The following is a 19997-nucleotide window of genomic DNA, read 5'->3' as shown; positions in this document are numbered from 1 at the left end:
CAAAGTACTTTACCCTCTCTTGAACAAAATCACCTCAGATGCTAAGGGTAAGATCAACTAAAATGATTCCAAGGTTTTTACAGTCAGGTCTTGACAAGTGTGTAACTCAATGGTCGATGTGAATTGCTGTTTTCACTTGGGAACTTACACAATTATTCAAATCAACTTTGCTTATCATGAATATGGAATAGGTGTGCTGATAACTTAGGATTTAACAATGAAGCTCTTAACTCAATTCTAACAAGACTTTCTAAAAAAATGACAAAAGGAATAGGGTTAGGAAGTTTATTCTAAGCCTAGAATGCAAGAAGTAGTGAACAAATTCAGTGGAATCAAACTAGGCAAGGTCTCACCATCAAGTCGAACAAATTTTGACACAAGCTTAGTGCAATCATCTAAGGTGTATCTCAAAGATATTCAAATTACTACCATCAAACATTGATACCATCCAAGTTGATGCATAATAATGGACATTTAATAATCAAAGTTAAGCTTGCATAAATTTCTAGTTGACCACGCAAGGCGCACTTATAATTAGCAAGAGGCTAGTGGTATGGATAAATGGATTCCACACAAATACATTCAACAAATTCTTTTATTCAATCTAACAAACTTGAAAGCAAATTCTAATCTAATTTGGAGGAATTGAGAACCTTGAATGCAGGACAACACTAAAACAAAAGTCACCATCAATTCAAACAATGATTTATATTCAAATCTGTAGCATCTACCAACAATTCTCAAAAATCTCTCTTACAAATGAGAGGCAATGGGGCTTATATAGAGTCTCAAACAAAATGGATGGCCAAGATTCAATCAAAATCAAGGGCCAAGATCATGCCAACAAAGCCCTAGAGTTGCCCTAATTAGGGTTCACATAAAAAATTGGACTACCAACTTATGGCCCAATAGAAAGACACCTAGTCATCAAATAGGGAATCTTCTAGAAGATTCTGTTTGCATCTATTTCTCTCATAGCATATTCCAAGAATCTAGCTAATACAAAATATAATTCCTCCATGGAAATGTTGGGTAAGGTATCCTGCTGTAAATCAATCACGTCCAACACATCCGAGCAAGCATCCAAGGTGTTCTTCCAATCTGGCATAAGCTTCTGTGAATTGTGGACATGGATCAACAAAGGAACTAAATCATCCATCTGACTCTTCTTCAAAGAGTCCAACTGATTGAAGTACATGAACTTCGTCTTGTCTCTCAATTTTGCTAAGTGTAAACCACTGGCCTCGCTGACATCCACCCCCAATAATTCCTTAATTGAGTCAAAGATCTTCGACTGGATCTCATGAATTGATCCTTCCATTTGTGTATGATTCTTTTGTGCATGCTGATAAGTAAATTTCTTCATGGCTAATGAACAATACCAGCCATGGAAATCACATCTGTCTCCATCATGCACAATATTCTTCCTGATCAATGTGGACATAGGGATTCTCTTCAAAATTCGGAGGCATGGAATAGTCCTCTCTTGAATGGGTCGGAATTCCTCCCAAGCTCCCTCTAGATACTGTATCTTGATTATGAGTGCCATTGTCCTGTCAAAAGCCTGGACAAAATGAGTAAGGAAATCATTGGCCCGTCTCTTTGTATCTTCAATCCATTTCTCCAATTCCGAGAGTGTATCTCTCGCTACCTCATAATCTGTATGTAGTCCACGATCAACTACAATAGGGGAAATAAGGGTGGGATTCTCACGCCTTATCCCTGCAATGCACTCTCTAAGTCTGATATTTTCTTCCTTATATTCCTCTTTCTTTGCTATCTCCCTATCCAATCTTGCATCGATTGCCTTGAGAGTATCACCAACTTCTTGGAATTCTTGCTCCTTTGTAGTACGACCAAGGGCAACTGATGCAATCTGGAAATCTATGGGAGTGGCAACATCCTTCGTCACATCTCCAATAGGAACAACCACCTGCGCAATCCGCATTCCTGTCTCATCTCTAGCTATATGTGACAAAATCTCAGCCTTCTTTGGTTCTTTTTCCTTGTTGCTCCTGGCTAAGTAGTTATCAATGTCGTCAATTGGTTGCGCCTCTACCAGTTTCTTACTTTTCTCCAAACTCCTCATCAGCGAATTAGGAATAGCGGCCATGTCCATACCATCATTGAGACACATCTCTCGATCAAGCTCTCTCAATGTCGAGATAACATCATCATTATCATTAGGATTATCCTTAGTCAAATCTTATACGTTCTTCCCCAAACTTCTCTCCAAAAGGACAGTAGGAGATCTCGACTAATCATCATCTTCATTAGGTGGAGCAGATGTTGTTGTGGCATACAAGTCTTGAACACTCTCTGGTAATATCACCGTGTCGGAACATTGTTCAACCTCCTTATTCTAATCTCGCACTTCAATTTCCTTGATTGATGAGACACTAAGGGGAGGTGAAGGAATGATTATCTTTTGCTTCTTCTTCTTAACCTCCTCAATCTTCTTCCCTCTAGCCTTGACTTCTCTTGGTGTGTTTTTCCTTCGCTTGGGAGCTTGACTTTCCTCATCCACATAAATCCTTATGTCGCTGATAGTTCTTTGATCATCTTCAGAAGAGGACTCCTCCTATTTCATCTTTTCATATGTGAAGATAACATTGATGTCAACTAACTTGTTCATCTGACTGTCCACCCATCCTCGAGAGAAACTCAAGACTTCTCTCATCAATACACTCAAATCTGTCACTTGTTTTGACCAATTAGGCAATAGAATCACCTTCTTCATTTCATTCTCATACCGTGGATGCGTATGATCCTTGTCATCCAATATTTGATTAGGAATGAGGAAAAGTTCACACTTCCTCATGAAATCCACAGACATTTTGAACCACATTCTTCTTTTCATTGCTTGCCTGTCCATTAGGTTGGCCCAATAATCTTCTACGTCTAGCTTGTGTATGAACTTATCTCCCCCGATCCTTCCAACTTTTTGATGTTGATCAAACCTTTCTCTTCTCTTGTATGTCACAAGGCGATAAAATGCAAGTTCTTCAATCATTGTGTTAGCTGCAGTGACGGAATGACAAACCTCCAACGTCTTCCCTACCGAAATAGGAAATGTCATCCCCGTTCTATGTTTGTCCTTCTGGATAGAATCAAACTCCAGAAGCTGTCTCACCACCTCAAGTAATATCATTTTGTCTATAGGATACCTAGGAAGCCTGTAAGGTTCGGATTGAAATCCATGAATCCTTAGGTATGTGAAAGTGGGAAACTGTACGTACCATAATCCATACTGCTCAATCAACTTTGTTGCCTCCTTGGACAACCTCTTGTGAATTCCGCCCTACAACATCCATGTGATGTACATGGTGAATGCATCATTCACTCTCTTATAATCTTCAATTTGATACATGTTCAATTGTGGATAGTATTCATAACTTCTGTGCTGCCCTTGTCCATTCGTGACTTCACCTCTGCATATCAATCCTTTGTAAGTAATAAATTGTGCAAGTATATACACGAGGTAGGAAGTCATGGCAAATGATTTAGATCTCTCCACATTCCTCAGCTGAAAATCCATATTGTCAGTTATGATCTTTGACCAATTGATCAATGTTCCCCTTAGACAAATCCTGGATAAAATAGAAAATCCATCCATGATATAGTGCACCTTGTGACATTCCCATCACTCGGTTCAGTAGGAATGCCAAGTCACTATATTTCTCTTTCAAATCTGTGCACATGAGTGTCTTGGGAGCCTTGGAATGATGAGCCCTAGGCTCGATCATCTATTCCTTGTTCACTATAGTTTTGCATGCATCCATCCTTTTCTTGTATTTTTCTTCATATTCATCCTTTGTCCAATTTTTTATATCTGCACCACATGGAATTCCGAAAACCTCAGCAATCGCATCCTCAGCCAGGAAAGCAATGGTGACACCCTTAGGAGTCCTGATCATTCAGGAACGGGGATCATAACATCTTGCACGTTCTAGGATTAGCTCGCTGCACTATATGGACTGCGGAAATCCAGCAGCTTGGTAGATACCACTCTTCATGATGTTTGCATAAGTAGAAGGAATCTGGTTTCCATTCGGATGCTAATTCCAGACTTCGACATTGCACCTGTTCAAAGCTGGAAGTTAGCAACCTCGGAAAATCTTCTTGATAACTATTTTCAGAATTGGAAAAGTTCTGATTTCTAAATGATTTAGACAATTTTAGAGATGGAAATCAAGAATTTTATCCATATCCTAAACGAATTCTGAAAATAGAACAAAATGTGACAAGATTAGGGTATGAAACCCTCATGAATTTCATTAAAATCGTCAATTTTCAGACTTAACTAAGTCTGAAGACACCTCCTTATACTTAGAAATTTATCAAAATTAGAGTGCAAAGGAGTATACCGGATTGGGAAATGATTTAGGAAAAGTGTGAAAAGTAGGTTTTTCACTCAAAAATTTGTCTGAAGACACCTTTCCTAGGTCAACAATGGCTGTCAGTAAGTCTGAAGACAACTTGCAACTCTACAAATTAGTCACTTAGATCATGTTGCAATCGCGTGAATTGCAAAAATTTGATGAAAATAATCTTCCCATGGTGAAAACAATCAATTACGGGTATGTATGTATGGTTGGTAAGAGAAAGTTTTCTGAAGACAAGTCTGAAAAATGTGTGTTTCAGACTTACCAGCACTTTGCAAAGTGATAAGAAACCCTGGAGATGGTCACAAAATGACATATAAATGTCCTCCAAGTAAAATGGCGAAAGTTGGGAGAGGGCTGGAAATGAGGAATTTTCTGAGGACAGCCCCTAGCATTGGTGTCCCAGACCTGCAACAGTGATAAAAAGCTCTGAAAATGCACTTGCAACTCCTCCAAACAGCCCCTAGACAAAATCGCCTAAGGTGGAAATGGGCTGGGAAAAGAAATATGAGTCTGAAAATTGAACTTCCAGCCAATAATGGAGGTGAAATAATTTCCAGCAATGGTGAATAAGCAGGTCTGAAGACAATGACAGCGAATTATCAGCAATGGAGCCACCCAAGATGGAAGAAAATCACCAAAATATGGAGGAATTCAACCTCCCAATCAAAATTGCATTTCTTCAATAATGGCGCCACCCCCAAAAATCACCTAAGGCAGCAATGTAGCACCCCAAACTCACTCCAATGGTGTCCAAAAAAAATCGCCAAGGGCTGGAAATGCAGAAAATAATCATCAAACATCAACTTCAGCCCCAATGGTGTCAAGAAGACACTTAGCAAAAATTGCCTAGCTGAAAAAAATTCGCCCAAACCAGCAACTTAGCAATCACACTTGGCATATATATTAATAAAATATTGCTGGTCTCCCTCTTTTAAACTAGTTTTCACCTCAAGTTTTTACCACACAAGCAATGTGGGATAAAACTTTGCCCTTTATACTTGCTTGGGGAAAATTGATTTGCTTCTAGAAGGTAAAAATCATTTAATGTTTATTGCAAATCATTTATTAATTATTTTTTATTTTTAAATAATCGTTAGCAATCACAAAAATAATTAAATCTGGGGTTGACTTATTAAATTTTTTCAAAATTTAAATCATTTAAGCCCTCCTAGGGAAAATTGCCCATTATTGGGATACAAATCCCAATGAATTTTTTTATTAAAATACATTTTCAGGGAAAATTTTCACATATTGGGATAAAGATCCCAATAAAATTCATCAAACTTTAACAAAAATGCTTCTTGGGGAAAATCAACCCATGTCTGGATAGCCATCCGGATCCAAAATAAATTTGCCTCATGTCTGGAATGATTATCCGCATTAAAATCCTCAAAATGTGTTCATTACTGCCCTTGGTGGAAAATCGATCATCATCAGGAACATGAATTTTGTTCGCATTAAAGTCATCCACAGTCTTGGTGTAAAAACGTGGGTCATTAGGAGGATTTCCCGACACTTGGTCAAATTTTACCTCTTTAGTGGAAAATCGCCCCGTGTCTGGATTCTAAGTGGGGGAAAAAAGAGGTCCATCAGGAATCCAGTGGAAATTCACCTCCCATTAGGATTTTGAGTGGGCAAAAATAATGGGTCATCGGAAATGTGGGGGGAAAAGCACCTCCCATCAGGAATTTTGACATTTTGACCCTTACAACATGGATTTTCATCAGGAATTAACAGTTTAACCACTCAAAGTCATTTGAACACTTAGAATTTTCAATAAAACGCACAGGTACTTGGGTAAATTTACCAAAATTTGAACAAAACAAAAGGAAACCCATCGGGATGAAGTGCATAATCAATTTGAATAATTTCCTAGGAGCGAGAAAATAACTCCTAAAGGTCCTAAAACACCTAGGCACTTAGATATCACCGACGAGGACATTCAAAAATATGTTAACGCTCAAAAGGTCTTAGACAAAATTAGGATCATTCAAAATCTCAACTTTTACGCACTTGATCCTATAACTTCAAAACCCTAAACGACAAATAGGCATGATCAAAAATCCGAGACTCAAGCATGGGAAGTCAAAATTGTCCACTATGCTGTCAAAACCCTAAGCTAACCAACGCAGAAAGCAGGAAAGAGGGGGTACCCGTTTGCAATGGGGTGATGTGTGAAAAGGTCACAATAGGCCCTTTTACTTTAGTTTTCGTCATCTATCCAAAAAGGGCTAAATTATTGTCACCACTATTCTTGGTGGCTTTTTGACTCCATTCGAGTTTCCTCTTGGATAGAGTCATCCCATAATCTTTGAAAGAACTTGGGCATAAATTCCCTATACAAGTGTTGCTATGAAGATGAGAAACCACTTAATGCTAACTTCACTAGCTTTACATTTTCAAACCTCCCCAAGCGTTGCAAGTTGGTCAGGAAGTTGTGTGACCTTCATTAGGTAATTGGTAATTGAATCTGATTTAGGCATCTCTATGGGCTTGATTTTATTCTGCAATATCATCTCCCTGTTTATCTTTTCACTCTGCTAAAGACTAAGGAGAGCATCAAACGTCTCCTTGGTTGTTTTCTTTTCAAATAAATGAGGAATTAAATGATCCTTTATTGCATCTATGATCATCTGCTTGGCCTTTACCTCTTTCTTTTAATGAGTTGATAACTCTTGCGAATCTGTAGGTGGAAGTGCCTCATCTTTTACAATATCCCAGAGATCATTCTCTTCCAAGTGCCAAGTCAATCTGCCTTTCCAAGGTAATAAATTTAATGCGTGCATATTCGCCTCTATCCTCAAATTTGAGGCTAGTTGTAAATTTTGCTCTATTTGTGCATCTTGAATACCCTAGTTGTGGTATGCTGAAAACAGCTTCAAAACCCTCACCATTTTTTGACGAAAATGTTTAGGCATAATTTTTGAAGGTAAAAAAAATCCATAATAAACCAAAATCTTGTGTGATTTTTTCTTAGAAAAAATGACAATTTTTAGAAGAAATAACTTTGTGATTCTCAGAAGAAAAAACGCCTGATTCTTGTTTAAAAAATTGGGGTGTGATTCCTCCTATTTGGTGCCCTATAATTTTTCTTTCTTGGCCGTGGCTTTGTGGACAAAATCTCACTTGATTTTTGGAACCCTAATATCCAAGATTTTTCACAAAAAAATTGTTTTAATTTTTAGTTCAAACCAGCCTATGAATTCTCCTTACTTTTGGCTTTGATACCATGAAGAGTTTGAACCAAGGCAACTGAATTCCTAATGTTCGACAATCAGATTTATGCTTTTAACATTGTGATTATCACACAATAGTTGAAATTTTAAATTATGAAAATGTAAAAAACAAATACACAGATAATTACACCTTCAAATCAGTTTTTCGGTCCTTCAAAATTTTTACAAGGAAACCTCAACAAACTATTCACCAAATAGCTAAATGGTAATTTATCATTGTATATATTTTTTCTATCTTGCACCTATCTTTATACCATTTAGCAAAAATCTGACCTTCAAAATGGAATATAATTTATATAAATCTAAGTATTAATGTATGTTTACACTTCATGAGCTTTAATTGGCTAAATAAAAAGACTTTCACTTTTTTACTTGAAGTGAAGATATATGAATTTATACAATTTAGCCTGGAAATATAATTTGTTACTCAGTCATACCAGTTGAACTAAAATATCTCAGGGTAAACATTAGGGCAGAGGTTCAAGCATACATGGAGGAGAGCATGGGTGTATACTACCAGGGTTTCCCATGTGGTTTCAATGTTAAGTTCGACTCCTTCCTCCATGTTTCCTCATAGCCACTTTAAGGTGCTTAGGAGCCCATGGGAACAAAACTTTGGTCAATGGTGTGAACTCTTTGTAACACGCTGCTTGCTGCAAACATATTAGGTGGTGAAATGGTTGCTCTTTTTTTAATGCACCAAACTGGAAGTTTGTGGACCCAACAATAAGTGTAGGAAACTATTGAGTTGGACATGTGATGCCCTTCAGCTTATTGTTGAGAGGGTGGAATTTGAGGTGGCTGATTATTTAGATGTAGTGGAAACTGAAAGAGAGTCTTCTATAATTCCAAGTGGTATGCACCTTGATATTCTATTTCCCATGTAGCTAGTGCAGCCACTATTTTAGGTTCTTAGACAAACTCTTTATTGCTGAGGGAGTGGTTGAGATAGAAAACAGACATGGCTTTAACTTAGGTGATAAATCCATGGGAAAATTGGCTCTTTTGCTTGTTGTTCTGCCAATTTCTTTCTGTTGGCCATGAACTTGTAAATCTCATCCTCAAATGAGACATGGTCTTTGAGATTATTTTACTTGGTGAGGTCTGAGGGAAGACCCTGGACCAAGATGTGGTTAGTCCGAAATGCAGGGCTGTGTTGTACTTGGTCATTGCTCAAATTCTAAACACAAAGCTGCGGTTGTTAGATAATGAGAAATCTACCAAGAAACTTTGGGAGAATTAAATAAAATAATTTGGAAGAAGCAATAATGTTGAATTATCTTGAAGCAATTTTTTTTTAGACTGAAAGTGGAAAACAATGTCAAGATAAAAAGCTATATAAACAAACACATCAAGCTCATTAATTTGACAACTTGTAGGGATATGAGTTAAAGTCAAAGAAGGGGATGTCAAAGTAATTTTACTGAACGGTATACCTCCAAGTTCCAAGCATATTTTTTGCATATTTAGGTACTGTTGACGTGGCTAAAATAGTATTTCTACAACTCTATCCGGCCAACGCAAAATAGAATGTTCTCGTTGAGTATCCTATCCTCTCTTGTATAAGGAATCCCTAATGCTGTTTTAGTTGATCAAAGGGGACAGCCTCAAGGTTCCAAATGTCAGTTCTTGACTACGGGATAACTCAACGGTTGATGTGTTTTGCTAGGAGCACAAGGGGCCTTGCGTTTTGCAACAGGCTGATTTGCATCTGATTCTCAAACTGGGAAATAAAAGCAAAGGAGAAAGGTTAAGAGACCTAAGATTAACAAGGCTGGTGTGTGAGTAGACAGATTCTACATAACCAATCCCTACTTGGCCAGAATAACTCACAACCTCACAAGAACGGTGCAATCTTCAAGGGAGACTTAGAAGATTTTCAGACTGCAGGTGCATGGCTAAGCACCCAATTCTGGCGCAGCTCAAACGGACACCTGCAATTGAACTAAACACGATTTTAAAGGCTCAGACTAACCATACAAAGGGATAAACAATCAACATATCCCCAATGGTATGAACCCGAATCCATCAAATACCTGCATACCAAAAAGGATCTATCTAAACCTGCTGAAGGAAACCATGCAAACAGAATAAAACCAAGATGATAAACACCAAATCAATGCCCATATATTGATTTCAGCTGCCATTACAACAATTTCTGCAGCAGTTCTACTCTATTACTAAAATCTAACCTTCTACAAAAACTCTAACTATCTCTAACTGTCTAACTCAAAAAATCTAACTAGAATCTAACCCTTTACAAGAGAAAGGCCTCTGCCTTTTATAGATTTTACAAATTGAATCAGAGGCCAGGATTGATTGCATCCAACGGTCTTAATCTGCCTTCTAGAACTTGGTAGCTTCAACCCATGCCTATTCAATTCTTAGTTATCACCCCAACTATATTCTCAACTACCTACTACTATTTGGCATTAATTCGGTCAATCGGGTAGTTGGAAATAACTGACCTGTGTCCCCTTTGTTTTGAATACATTAGGTAGGGCCCACAGGCAGTTCTTTACATTAAACAAATTTGGTTTTTAAACTGATTTTTTGGAATTTCTTCCAACATTGTATTTCTGAGAATGCACATTTTGAGTGTTCCTGCATGTTCTTTGTCTTCGGTCTTGAGGGTGGATCTCAACTTGTCGTTCGACAGTGGTGTGTTTCCCCATGCTTCATCGCATCGACCTTCCGCTCTGCAGCGCGTTCTTGGCTTCGATCGCGATCCTATCTTCTCGACGTCGTCGACCTGCAAACAATCAATTTTGATTTGCATTAATCATTTAAAAAAATTAAATAAATTAATTTAACAAACATACTTAACTTTTAAACGTCCAGAGGGAAAAATAAAAATATCCATTTTTAAATAAATCTTGGATACCCTCTTTTTTCACTTGCACTCAATTGGGCAACTAAGGGCAAAATTCGGCCCTTTCGAATAAAATGCAAGACTTTGCTTTACGTCCAATTCGGGTCCTTGGAGAAGAATGAAAGGCTTACATTTCGCTTTACAATTTTAATAAAATCACCAAATTTTAAAACATCCCCCTGTTATGATACAAAACTCGGCTTCTTTTGAAGTATTGTGTGAATTTCATTTAACACTTTATTGCCTCTCTCAATTTCGGGCCATTTGTTCCTTTGGCACGATTTGCTCTCTTGTTCTCTTGGATGCCCCTTTAATTTCGGGCATTTAGATCATTTTGAGAGACTTTCGTTAAAAACGCCCTTTAGAATTTCGGGCCTTCAGGTCAAAATGTGAGATTTCGGGCCTAATTGGTGAAATGCACGATTTTAAACTTTATGCTTTATGCCTTTCACATGATTCGGCCTTTTGAGGCCTTTTGCGAGATTTTGTTTTTGATTTCTCTTTTTAAGTGCCCCTTTTATCAAACTTCGGCGTTTTGAGGCCTTTTGCACGAACTTGGTTTGAAACGCCCTTTGAAGACTTTCGGGCTACTTAGATGAATTGTGCGATTTTGACTCTTATCATTTTCGGATAAATGAGGTCCTTTGGGCAAGATTAACTCTTTTTCGGTCCTTTTGATGACTTTGTGCGATTTTGTTTCTTAGCCAATTTCGGCTTAGAAGTTGACTTTACAAACTTAAGGTATTTTCGTCTAAAAAGATCATTTTGTAAGTTCAAACTTTGTTCTATTTTTCAGCCTAAAAGACCATTTCGCGAGATTGCTCTTGGGCGTCTTCTTCTTATTCTTTTCAGCCTTTTAGATGGTGCTGCACGACTTTATTAAACACCCCTCTGTGTTTAGATGAAACTCAGACACTTTGGGCGAATTGAGCATTTTGTTCCTCCCACTCAAACACGTGACTTGGATATTGTTATGATTTTTGGCTTAAGAAACCTAATTGCGCGATCCTCACTTTTTGTGATTTTCGGCCTATGAGGTTAGAATGCGTGACCTTAGGCTTTTCAGCCCTCGGCTAATGAGCCGATTTATGCGACTTTCTATTTTACTATCTCGGCTAAATGAAGGTTTGTGCGAATATGCCTTGCCAAACTTCGGGTCATTTTGAGGAAATGTGCGATTCCTCTTTGCCCTCCACAACATGAGAATTCGAGCATTTTCCACGACGACTTAGGTATGCTTATCATTTTCGGCCTGAGAAGGGTTTTGTGCGATTTCGTCACTTCAAACGCCCTTTGCTTAGCGATTTCGGCTTTCTAAAGAAGACACGCGGTTTTGGATATGATTCGGGCTTTGGAAGACTTTGTGCAAAGTTTAGGGTTCTCTCTCTTCTTGCAAATCGCAAGGGAAGGCCGAGTTTGGATCTGTTGAGAGGAATGACGGACTCCCAATGAATTCGGGATGCTTAAACAAAAAAGCACGATTTTGTTCAAAATGCCTACCTCTCCAAGTTTATCAAAATACGCGAACTTGGTTCAAAATGCCTCTCTCTTTCTTCACTCAGGCAGACTGCAGAAAAAAGACGGGGTCCCCTGTCCAGGACAGGGTGTGTGTGCAGAACGCACAACAGGTACCAATGTGAAGCTTAGGAAACATGATTTTGGCACGCTTAACAGAAGAGCATGTAAGTGCCGCTAAGACAGATGTACAAGAACATAACCTCCTTATATACAGGACAGGAAAGAGAAAGTCAAAGATAGATGACATTCATTTTTACTAATGCAAAAGGTGAGGTTACATGGATTAGAATTGCAAAACTAGGGTGGCTGATTCACTTAAAGGTAAAGAAGAAAATAATAGAGGGAAAAGGGAAAATAGAGAAAGATAAGAGCCTCAATACAAGAGTTGTCAATCTAAGATCCACTAAAGAGAAGGGCAAGAGAAAAGGCTGAGTGATATTGTGTCAAAGTTCTGATGACATCCAAGTGTTGTAACATCAATTGGTTGATGGCTCAGGATGGATGTTATCTATCTGAGATAAAAGAATTCTAGTTTGAACCTTTTCCCAGCCACCTCAGAAAGTTTAGGGGTCTTTTAGACTAAATGAGTCCTGTGTCCTGTTCTTATAGTTTACAAATGGAATTCTCGTTAGTATACCCATATTGACTCTGAGATTAAAGCTTCAATCACAGATATTGTTACATGTTCCTTCTTTCCTTTCCTTGGAATGTGCATTAAGGTCATCTCAGTTTCAAATCGTAATTGGAGATAGTGGTGTACTGCATTTTGGAGTTTACGGTTGATGATTGAGATTTTCCTTCAAACTTTTGTTTATTTATTATTTGTCTGCAAGCATTAAAAAGTAGTCTTTATTTATGCTGCCCCTTTCGGTATTAATTGACAAAAATGGTTAGAATGCAAATAAAGTGCACAATATCAATGAGCTACATAAGGTATAATGGAGTGTCTTTCTTATGAGAAAAAGCACCCAGGATTCACCTACCCTAATCTACACCTTTAGATTATTGATTCTACTGCCTTTTCATTTCATATATGAGGATGTATAATATTGCAGCTGTTTATTTATTAGAAATAATGCTTATGGAATTGGATTATTTTGCTTCTTTAAAGAAATGTGAATACTCATTAGAGAGGCAATTTATTTCAGGTCGTAAAGATAAGAAAGGGCATCAAGTCAATTCTAAAGTAAAGATGGATCGAAGGAACTGGCTTTGGAGAAGGAAGTCGTTGGAAAAGACAGTTTCTACAGTGGATCAAGCAGATACATTACCAGCAGAAAGGGCATGTGAAGAACAGGTACAAGCATTTCCTAGAATTAATTATAATCTCAAGCACCTCTTTTTAAATGAGGAATGGATTTGGAAATTGTCTATGCTAAGTTGCAAACTTAACGTTGCACTATTTTATTTTGTTGACTTCCAATGTATGATTCGTAGTGTGTTATTTCCACAAATTGAAACATGAAATAAAATATATTATTATGCTCACTTTATTGGACAGAACAGCATATCAATTTGTACTTTACAATAAATAAGGAATTGTTGAAATTTTTTTGTGAAGTGATGCTCATAAGCTACATACATGAGGGACGTGCAATAGAAGTAGAATACAGCATTTGTGTATGATAAAATAATTTAATTATGAGATCAGGCATCTTCTATGCCTGGATAAAGATCCTACAAGATCTAATGATGAGCGCAAAATCTGTATAAGAATTTGTCTGATTGAAAGCAAGACTATCATTTCCATCACATAATCCTAAAGTTTACACAGCAATTGTGATTGTGGATGCACTTTTTGTGGAATCTTACATGACGCTATGCTGCAATTCTAGAAACTCTGCTGTATCTAGTCTTTTTCTTACATCTCTGAGTTGAAATCTGCAAGTAATAAAAGTAGTCCGTATGTTTTCTGTCCCTTTAGAAAGAAAATACCCTTTTGGTTTCTTGAAAGGAAAGGAGTGGTTTATAGTTTTAAATCATTGGTTTTATTAATTGACAAAAATGGTTAGAATGCAAAGAAGGTGCACAATATTGATGAGCTACGTAAGCTATAATGGAGTGTCTTATGAGAAAAAGCAACTGAAGGTTCCCCTACCCTAATCTACATCTCTAATATACTTCATAATAGCATGCGGCTTAGCAAAGACATGAATAATTAATTCATCAAAAATTGTGGAGGTAGCACACACTTAAAATGGTTAGAGTGTGAAGAAAATTGTAGCTGAGAATTTCAATTTACTCCTTGGTTTTTGCAAAAAAAATGCTATGTTAAACCTCCATGACTGGATTTAAAAAAACATCCCCATATACCTGAACCTGCTCAATTCTGGTTTGGATTCCAGATCTGATTTCCATGGGGAACATATTGGGTTCTTCAGAACTGCCGAGTCCTTTGAGGAAAACTGCAACATTTCTGGGAAGCACTCAGCTTTTCCTAGTCATTTCTGCAATGAAGTCATGACATGTTTAGCAGAAACAAAAAAACCAAAAAATAAAACTAATTTCACCCAAACTAGCTAATCCTATTTTCAATCTTCCCAAGTACCTGCAAACCCTTGTTAGGTTCTTTTTCTTCCTTAATTAGGTTATTTTTCTTCCTGAATGTTGATTGTGCACATAACATTGATGCTGTGATCATATCATTAATTGATGTTATGGTTAATTCTGTTTATCTTTTTTTTTTAATTTCTGAAATTTCTGAGAAATACCAAGACAAATTGTATGCCAGGTATGAAAAATTGCCATTTAGTGTACCTATTATCTGTCTCCTGCTAATTTAGTGTTAAACAATAACAAAGAGTTACTTAAGATTTAGTTGAGTGTCTTGTTAATGAGAGAAAGTGCCCCCTTTATAATCTACATCTCTAATATACTTCTGGACAATTTGAAGATTAGCCAAGTTGTGAATAGCTACAACATCAACCACCTTTGGAAGAAACTCAATACTTAAATTAGTTAGAACTTAGAATACAAAGAAAGTTGTAGAGTAGATCCCTAATTTTAATTTATCCTCTTTTACACAGCCTTGGTTTATGTCAGGAAAAAATGCCACATCTTACACCAATATTTCTTGATTTTTAAAAAAATCCCCATTTACACTAACTGGTTTTATTCATGTTTTGATCCTGGGTCATATTTACCTTCAACATGTACAGGGTTTTTCAAAACTACTGAATCATTTGAGGAAATATACTGGAAATGCTTCTGGCATTTCTAAGATGATTCCCGGAAGGTACAGCATTTCTAGGTCATTTTGCTACAAATTTGTGATAGACTGAGCTGAAACTTTAAAAAAACCAAAAAAAAACCAAAAAGAACTAAACCTAAGCAAAGACAAACAATTTGTGAAGAAAAAAGCACTTGGATAATCAGAACCAACTTGAAAGATGTAATGTCCCCAATTCAAAATTTTTATAGCTTTCTGATTTTTTGGTATTTTCCAATATTAAGCCCTCCTTTGTGGCATTTTCTGATTACACAAATTGAAATGTTACATGGATATGGTACAGTGCAGATAAACAGAAAGATGGACCAGATTTTTAAATTAGCTTAACTCTGAAATGAAGAACATTGATCCAATAAATCAAATACTTTGATTGATAGGCAAACTGATCTATAGAATAGTAACACGGGGTTGTTATGGAGCATATAGTGTGGAGTTATTTTCATCCCAGCAGTAATGGAACTCAATAAAAAATTAAAATAGATCTTACAATCCTTCATACCTGGACCAATAATGAAGTCACCACAATGATCAATGTCTTGGCTGCAATGGTGATTTTTAAAGGGCTGTGCACCATAATCCAGGCTCTAATTGCTGTTACTGCAGTGGTATGACGTACGAGAGCTGCATATACAATATGGATCCACCATATTTGAGTTATACCCCAACTTGCAGTGTTTCTCTGGAAATAATGATGTAATTTATTTATGTGGAATCTAGTGATTAGCTGTATGAAATCTTTCCACTACTGTACCTACGTGTAATGTATTAACGACAACGAACAATCATAAGGAAACAATTGTTATGCTCTAATGGTAGTGATTTATATGGCAGATGGTAACCAGCTTAGGATGCAGAATTATTCCAACAGTCACAATGCCCCTTTAGCACAAGTATGATATTAATATCAAACTGAAATTTCAATGTTTCAGCCTGTATGCGGGAAAAGTGGGCGAATAAAACTTAATATATGGAAATATGTTAGAATACTAGTCCACACACACACACAGGACTTCTTGATGCAAGCTATGGAATAACGTAGTGTTACTCAGCTTCCCAAGGAGGGTCCCATGGTTCTCTATCTCACAATGTCCCTCAAACCAACGTTTTTGCTCTCAGATCACTGAGCAAAATGGTTTAGGGATGGCAAATATGAGAACGAGAGATGCTTTTGATTGATTTAGTATGAAATAGATATGAAGCTATGTATGATGCTAAAAATGCAATAAACTAGATGATAAGATGACGAGGTTAGTATGAATACTATCCTAGCATACTATATTTAGTCTATGATTGAACTAAAATGATAAAGAAAGTAATCTAAGCATGCATATTTGATCTAAAAGAGGCTAAATGAAGAGCATAAAGATGATGAAAAAGCTTGAAAGTATTTGAGCATAAGTATAATGAGCATAAGTATAATGCTTCAAATTTGAAAGATGATTGTTAAGAATGGAGGAATGAGAGCTCTATTTATAGCACAAACAGGGCAATGGATGGTCAAGATTGAAAGGTTTAATCAAGGGCCAGGTTTGAAAGTTGGGGATCCATGTGCACAATTTGTACCAATGAAATGGTGACAAGTGTCAACATAGGATTGGGTTGAGAAAAGAGGTTGGAGGCATTAAAGGCCTGAGAAGACCTCATGGTTATCTAAAGGCTAAGGGTCAAGTCTAAGTTAGGCTTACCCACTGGATTAAGAGTTAATCCAAGAATAAACCTTTGTGCAAATGATTAAGAGATAATCATGGTCAAAGCATTAAAGGCCTGATGAGACCCTTGGGTTGGATAGAGGTTGAGTCAAAACAAATGTTTTAACCATGTGGGAAGGTTTGAATTAACCATTAATGGTTATTGGAGACTTTGGGGATTAAGTGGTTGAAGATTGGAAGCCTTTAATGGTTTTCAAAGACTTTAAGGGTTTTGGTGGTTGAAGGTTGAAAACCTTCAATGGTTATCAAAGACTTTAAGGTTTTTGAGAAGTGACTTCCCTTTGCTTAGGGATGTGACAAAGTTTAGAGGAGGGTTAGGTTAATTAGAAGCGTTTAGAAGATTCTAGAAGGGATTAGGAAGGGGTTTGGGGATTTTGCAAGTGGATGGAGGGATAATAGGATTTAATTGAATTAAATGATTTTCATTCAATTTGGTTGCAATTTGGAGAAATTAAATAAATTAGATTTATTCAATTTGGGATAACTATTTAATTAAATTTGGATTTAATTAAAAGTGGTTAGGGGGGAGTTAATTGAATAAAATGATTTATTCATTAAATGGATATAGTGAATTTAATTTAAATAAATTGAATAATTTATTTAATAAAATAGAAGAATGTGGATAATTTAATTAAATTGGATTTAATTAAATAGGGAAATGAACATAAAATATTCATTTAGGAATATGGTCATTTTTATACGTCTACACAGCCCATTGGTGCCTTTTTCATGAAGTCACTCCAAGGAATTGTGGGTTTTTATCTCCCAATTCCAGACTTAGAGGGTTTTTGTCCTTAGGTTAATTGAACTAAAGTCAATGCTTCAACAAGTTTTCATAAAATCAGAAAATAGATGGTTGATCAATATGCATCTTGCTCTTTGCTTGGCCTCGCTTAAATAGAGTTTACCTCCAAAAGATGTAACTCTTTAAATTTACTTCATGACCTTCGATTTTATATTTGTGAGGAACTATTTAAAATAGACTATTATAAGAGACCTTATTTTATATTTTTTCTTGAGGCCCTCTATATTATAATTTTAATACAAAATTCCCAAAACCCATGGAAAATGTATGAGGGGCATTTTATGTTTTAACTTGGCTTAATTTTGTAAAAATGGACTTTACACAAGAAAGGGCTTAGGAAAAGTAAATAAACAATAAAGGTTTTCCTCAAGGTGTATATAGCAATAAGAAATTGTTGTGACATTTGCACCACAATATAATAAGGAGATCTAAGCTCTAGTTCAAAACAAGAAATAAAATTAGATTTGGGGTTTGGAATTGTATAGGTCCATCTTGGTAAGAATATATATATATGATAACACTATTCATTATTCACTCTTAAACATCTAATACTTTTTCTTTTTAGTATTCAGATATGTAAGTTATAGGGTAAGTGAATGCAATAGTCATGACTTCCCAACAATGTCACGAACAATACCAGATTAATGCAATATAAGAACATAATCTAACATGAAGATAAATAATGGTTATGAATTGTCAATATGATGAATGTTACCCTACTAACGTGGCCACCCAAGTAACTCTAGAAGGCATTGTTTGCACAGAGTCATCATTATGGGTTTCTAAAACTAGGGACCAAGATGGTCAAGGATCCCGCTGATTGAAGAATATGCCATGGTGCTTTAAGATTCAAGATATGACATAATTGGCAACATACAAAGTTGGTAAGAAAAACACAGATTTAATCAATAAGGGGGTAGAGTTCAATACTTAGAACACAATGGACCTTAATGAACTAGGAGATAGCTAATTAAGAATTTGGATACAACTGTACATATAAAACTTCAATTTCATGGGCATCTAACACCATATGTTACTATGTCGAGTCATTTGTGTCATTGAGAAAATAGTGGTTGGCTACCATGATTTTTTTATTCCAAGTGCTGTCAACAATTAAAACTACTATGACAAGACTTGGATCACTTGGCTTCCTCCATATGGATCATTTCTTAACAAGAGTACATGGAGGTTGATTGAACAACTATCTCAATTGTGGAACAACTAGTTTCAATGGCAACAAGATGCACTTCTAAGAGGAATGCTTTGATTGTTCAAGAGTAAAAAGGGTAATTAGAAAGACACAAAAGCCAATAGAAGATTTAATGCAAAAGCAAAGTGAATGTCCATGAATACTAAGAACCAAGGTAATGTAGTTGGTACTCAATCATAGGTAGTGGTATATAAGTGGACATGATCACATGACTCACTAGAACCACACTTGATTGATAGATATTGCTATAAGAAGTATAGGATCTTAGAAAGAATTATAGGTGTGATTGTCAAATGGATATTATAGGCAATGTGGTCTCAACTATACTTGAGTTCTAGGTGAGGATAAGCTAGGATACTTAAGAGAATCTAAATGGGGTGTTGAGAAGCACTGACCAAAGCTTGATGGGGGAGTAAAATGTTGAAGATAGAGTTTCTAACATTGAATAGTGTAAAAAACTAGGCTTGAAAATGTGGTTATAGGCAACATGGTCTCAACCATACTTGAGTTCTAGGTGATGATAAGCTAGGATACTTAAGAGAATCTAAATGGGGTCTAAATGGGGTATTGAGAAGCAATGACCAAGCTTGATGGGGGAGTAAAATGATTGAAGATAGAGTTTCTAACATTAAATAGTGTAAAAAACTAGGTTTTAAAATGTGATTTTTGGGATCAAATGGGGCATTGGCATGCATGATAATGCAAAAATGATTGCCATTGCATTTAGAATGTGGAGTGATGAAGTTTTTTTGTGATTAGAGCACTGATAGAATGGTAAATGTTAAGAACCCATCAATGAGGGGAGAGAAAGGTCAATGTATACACAAAATTATTTAGCTTTCTCTCTTTTGGACATTGCAAGCTGCTGGAACCACAAATAAAATGCATTGATGTGTACATTTTAATCTCTGAGGACCAAGCTAGAGAGTGATACTTGCATATAGATGATGTAGGTAAGCCCAACGATCTCTTAAACCATAAATTAATCATTTTTAGTGTTAAGAGTGGGCCAAATAGACTTTTTTGTTGT

General features: G+C 36.4%; 1 protein-coding gene across 5 annotated transcripts in view; it reads left to right on the top strand.

The window, feature by feature from the left end:
• Window positions 1-19997, top strand: part of LOC131071468 (filament-like plant protein 7) — a 56071-nt gene that overhangs the window by 12476 nt on the left and 23598 nt on the right. For all 5 annotated transcript variants that reach the window (XM_058007324.2, XM_058007326.2, XM_058007327.2 and 2 more), the window contains one exon: window positions 13163-13311. In XM_058007324.2, the coding sequence (XP_057863307.2) occupies window positions 13207-13311 (105 nt within the window). In that variant the 5' untranslated portion in view covers window positions 13163-13206. The remainder of the gene's footprint in view (window positions 1-13162; window positions 13312-19997) is intronic.

This window comes from Cryptomeria japonica, chromosome 6 (assembly GCF_030272615.1).
Source record: "Cryptomeria japonica chromosome 6, Sugi_1.0, whole genome shotgun sequence".
Lineage (NCBI taxonomy): Eukaryota > Viridiplantae > Streptophyta > Pinopsida > Cupressales > Cupressaceae > Cryptomeria > Cryptomeria japonica.
This window is presented reverse-complemented; position numbering and strand designations above follow the sequence as displayed.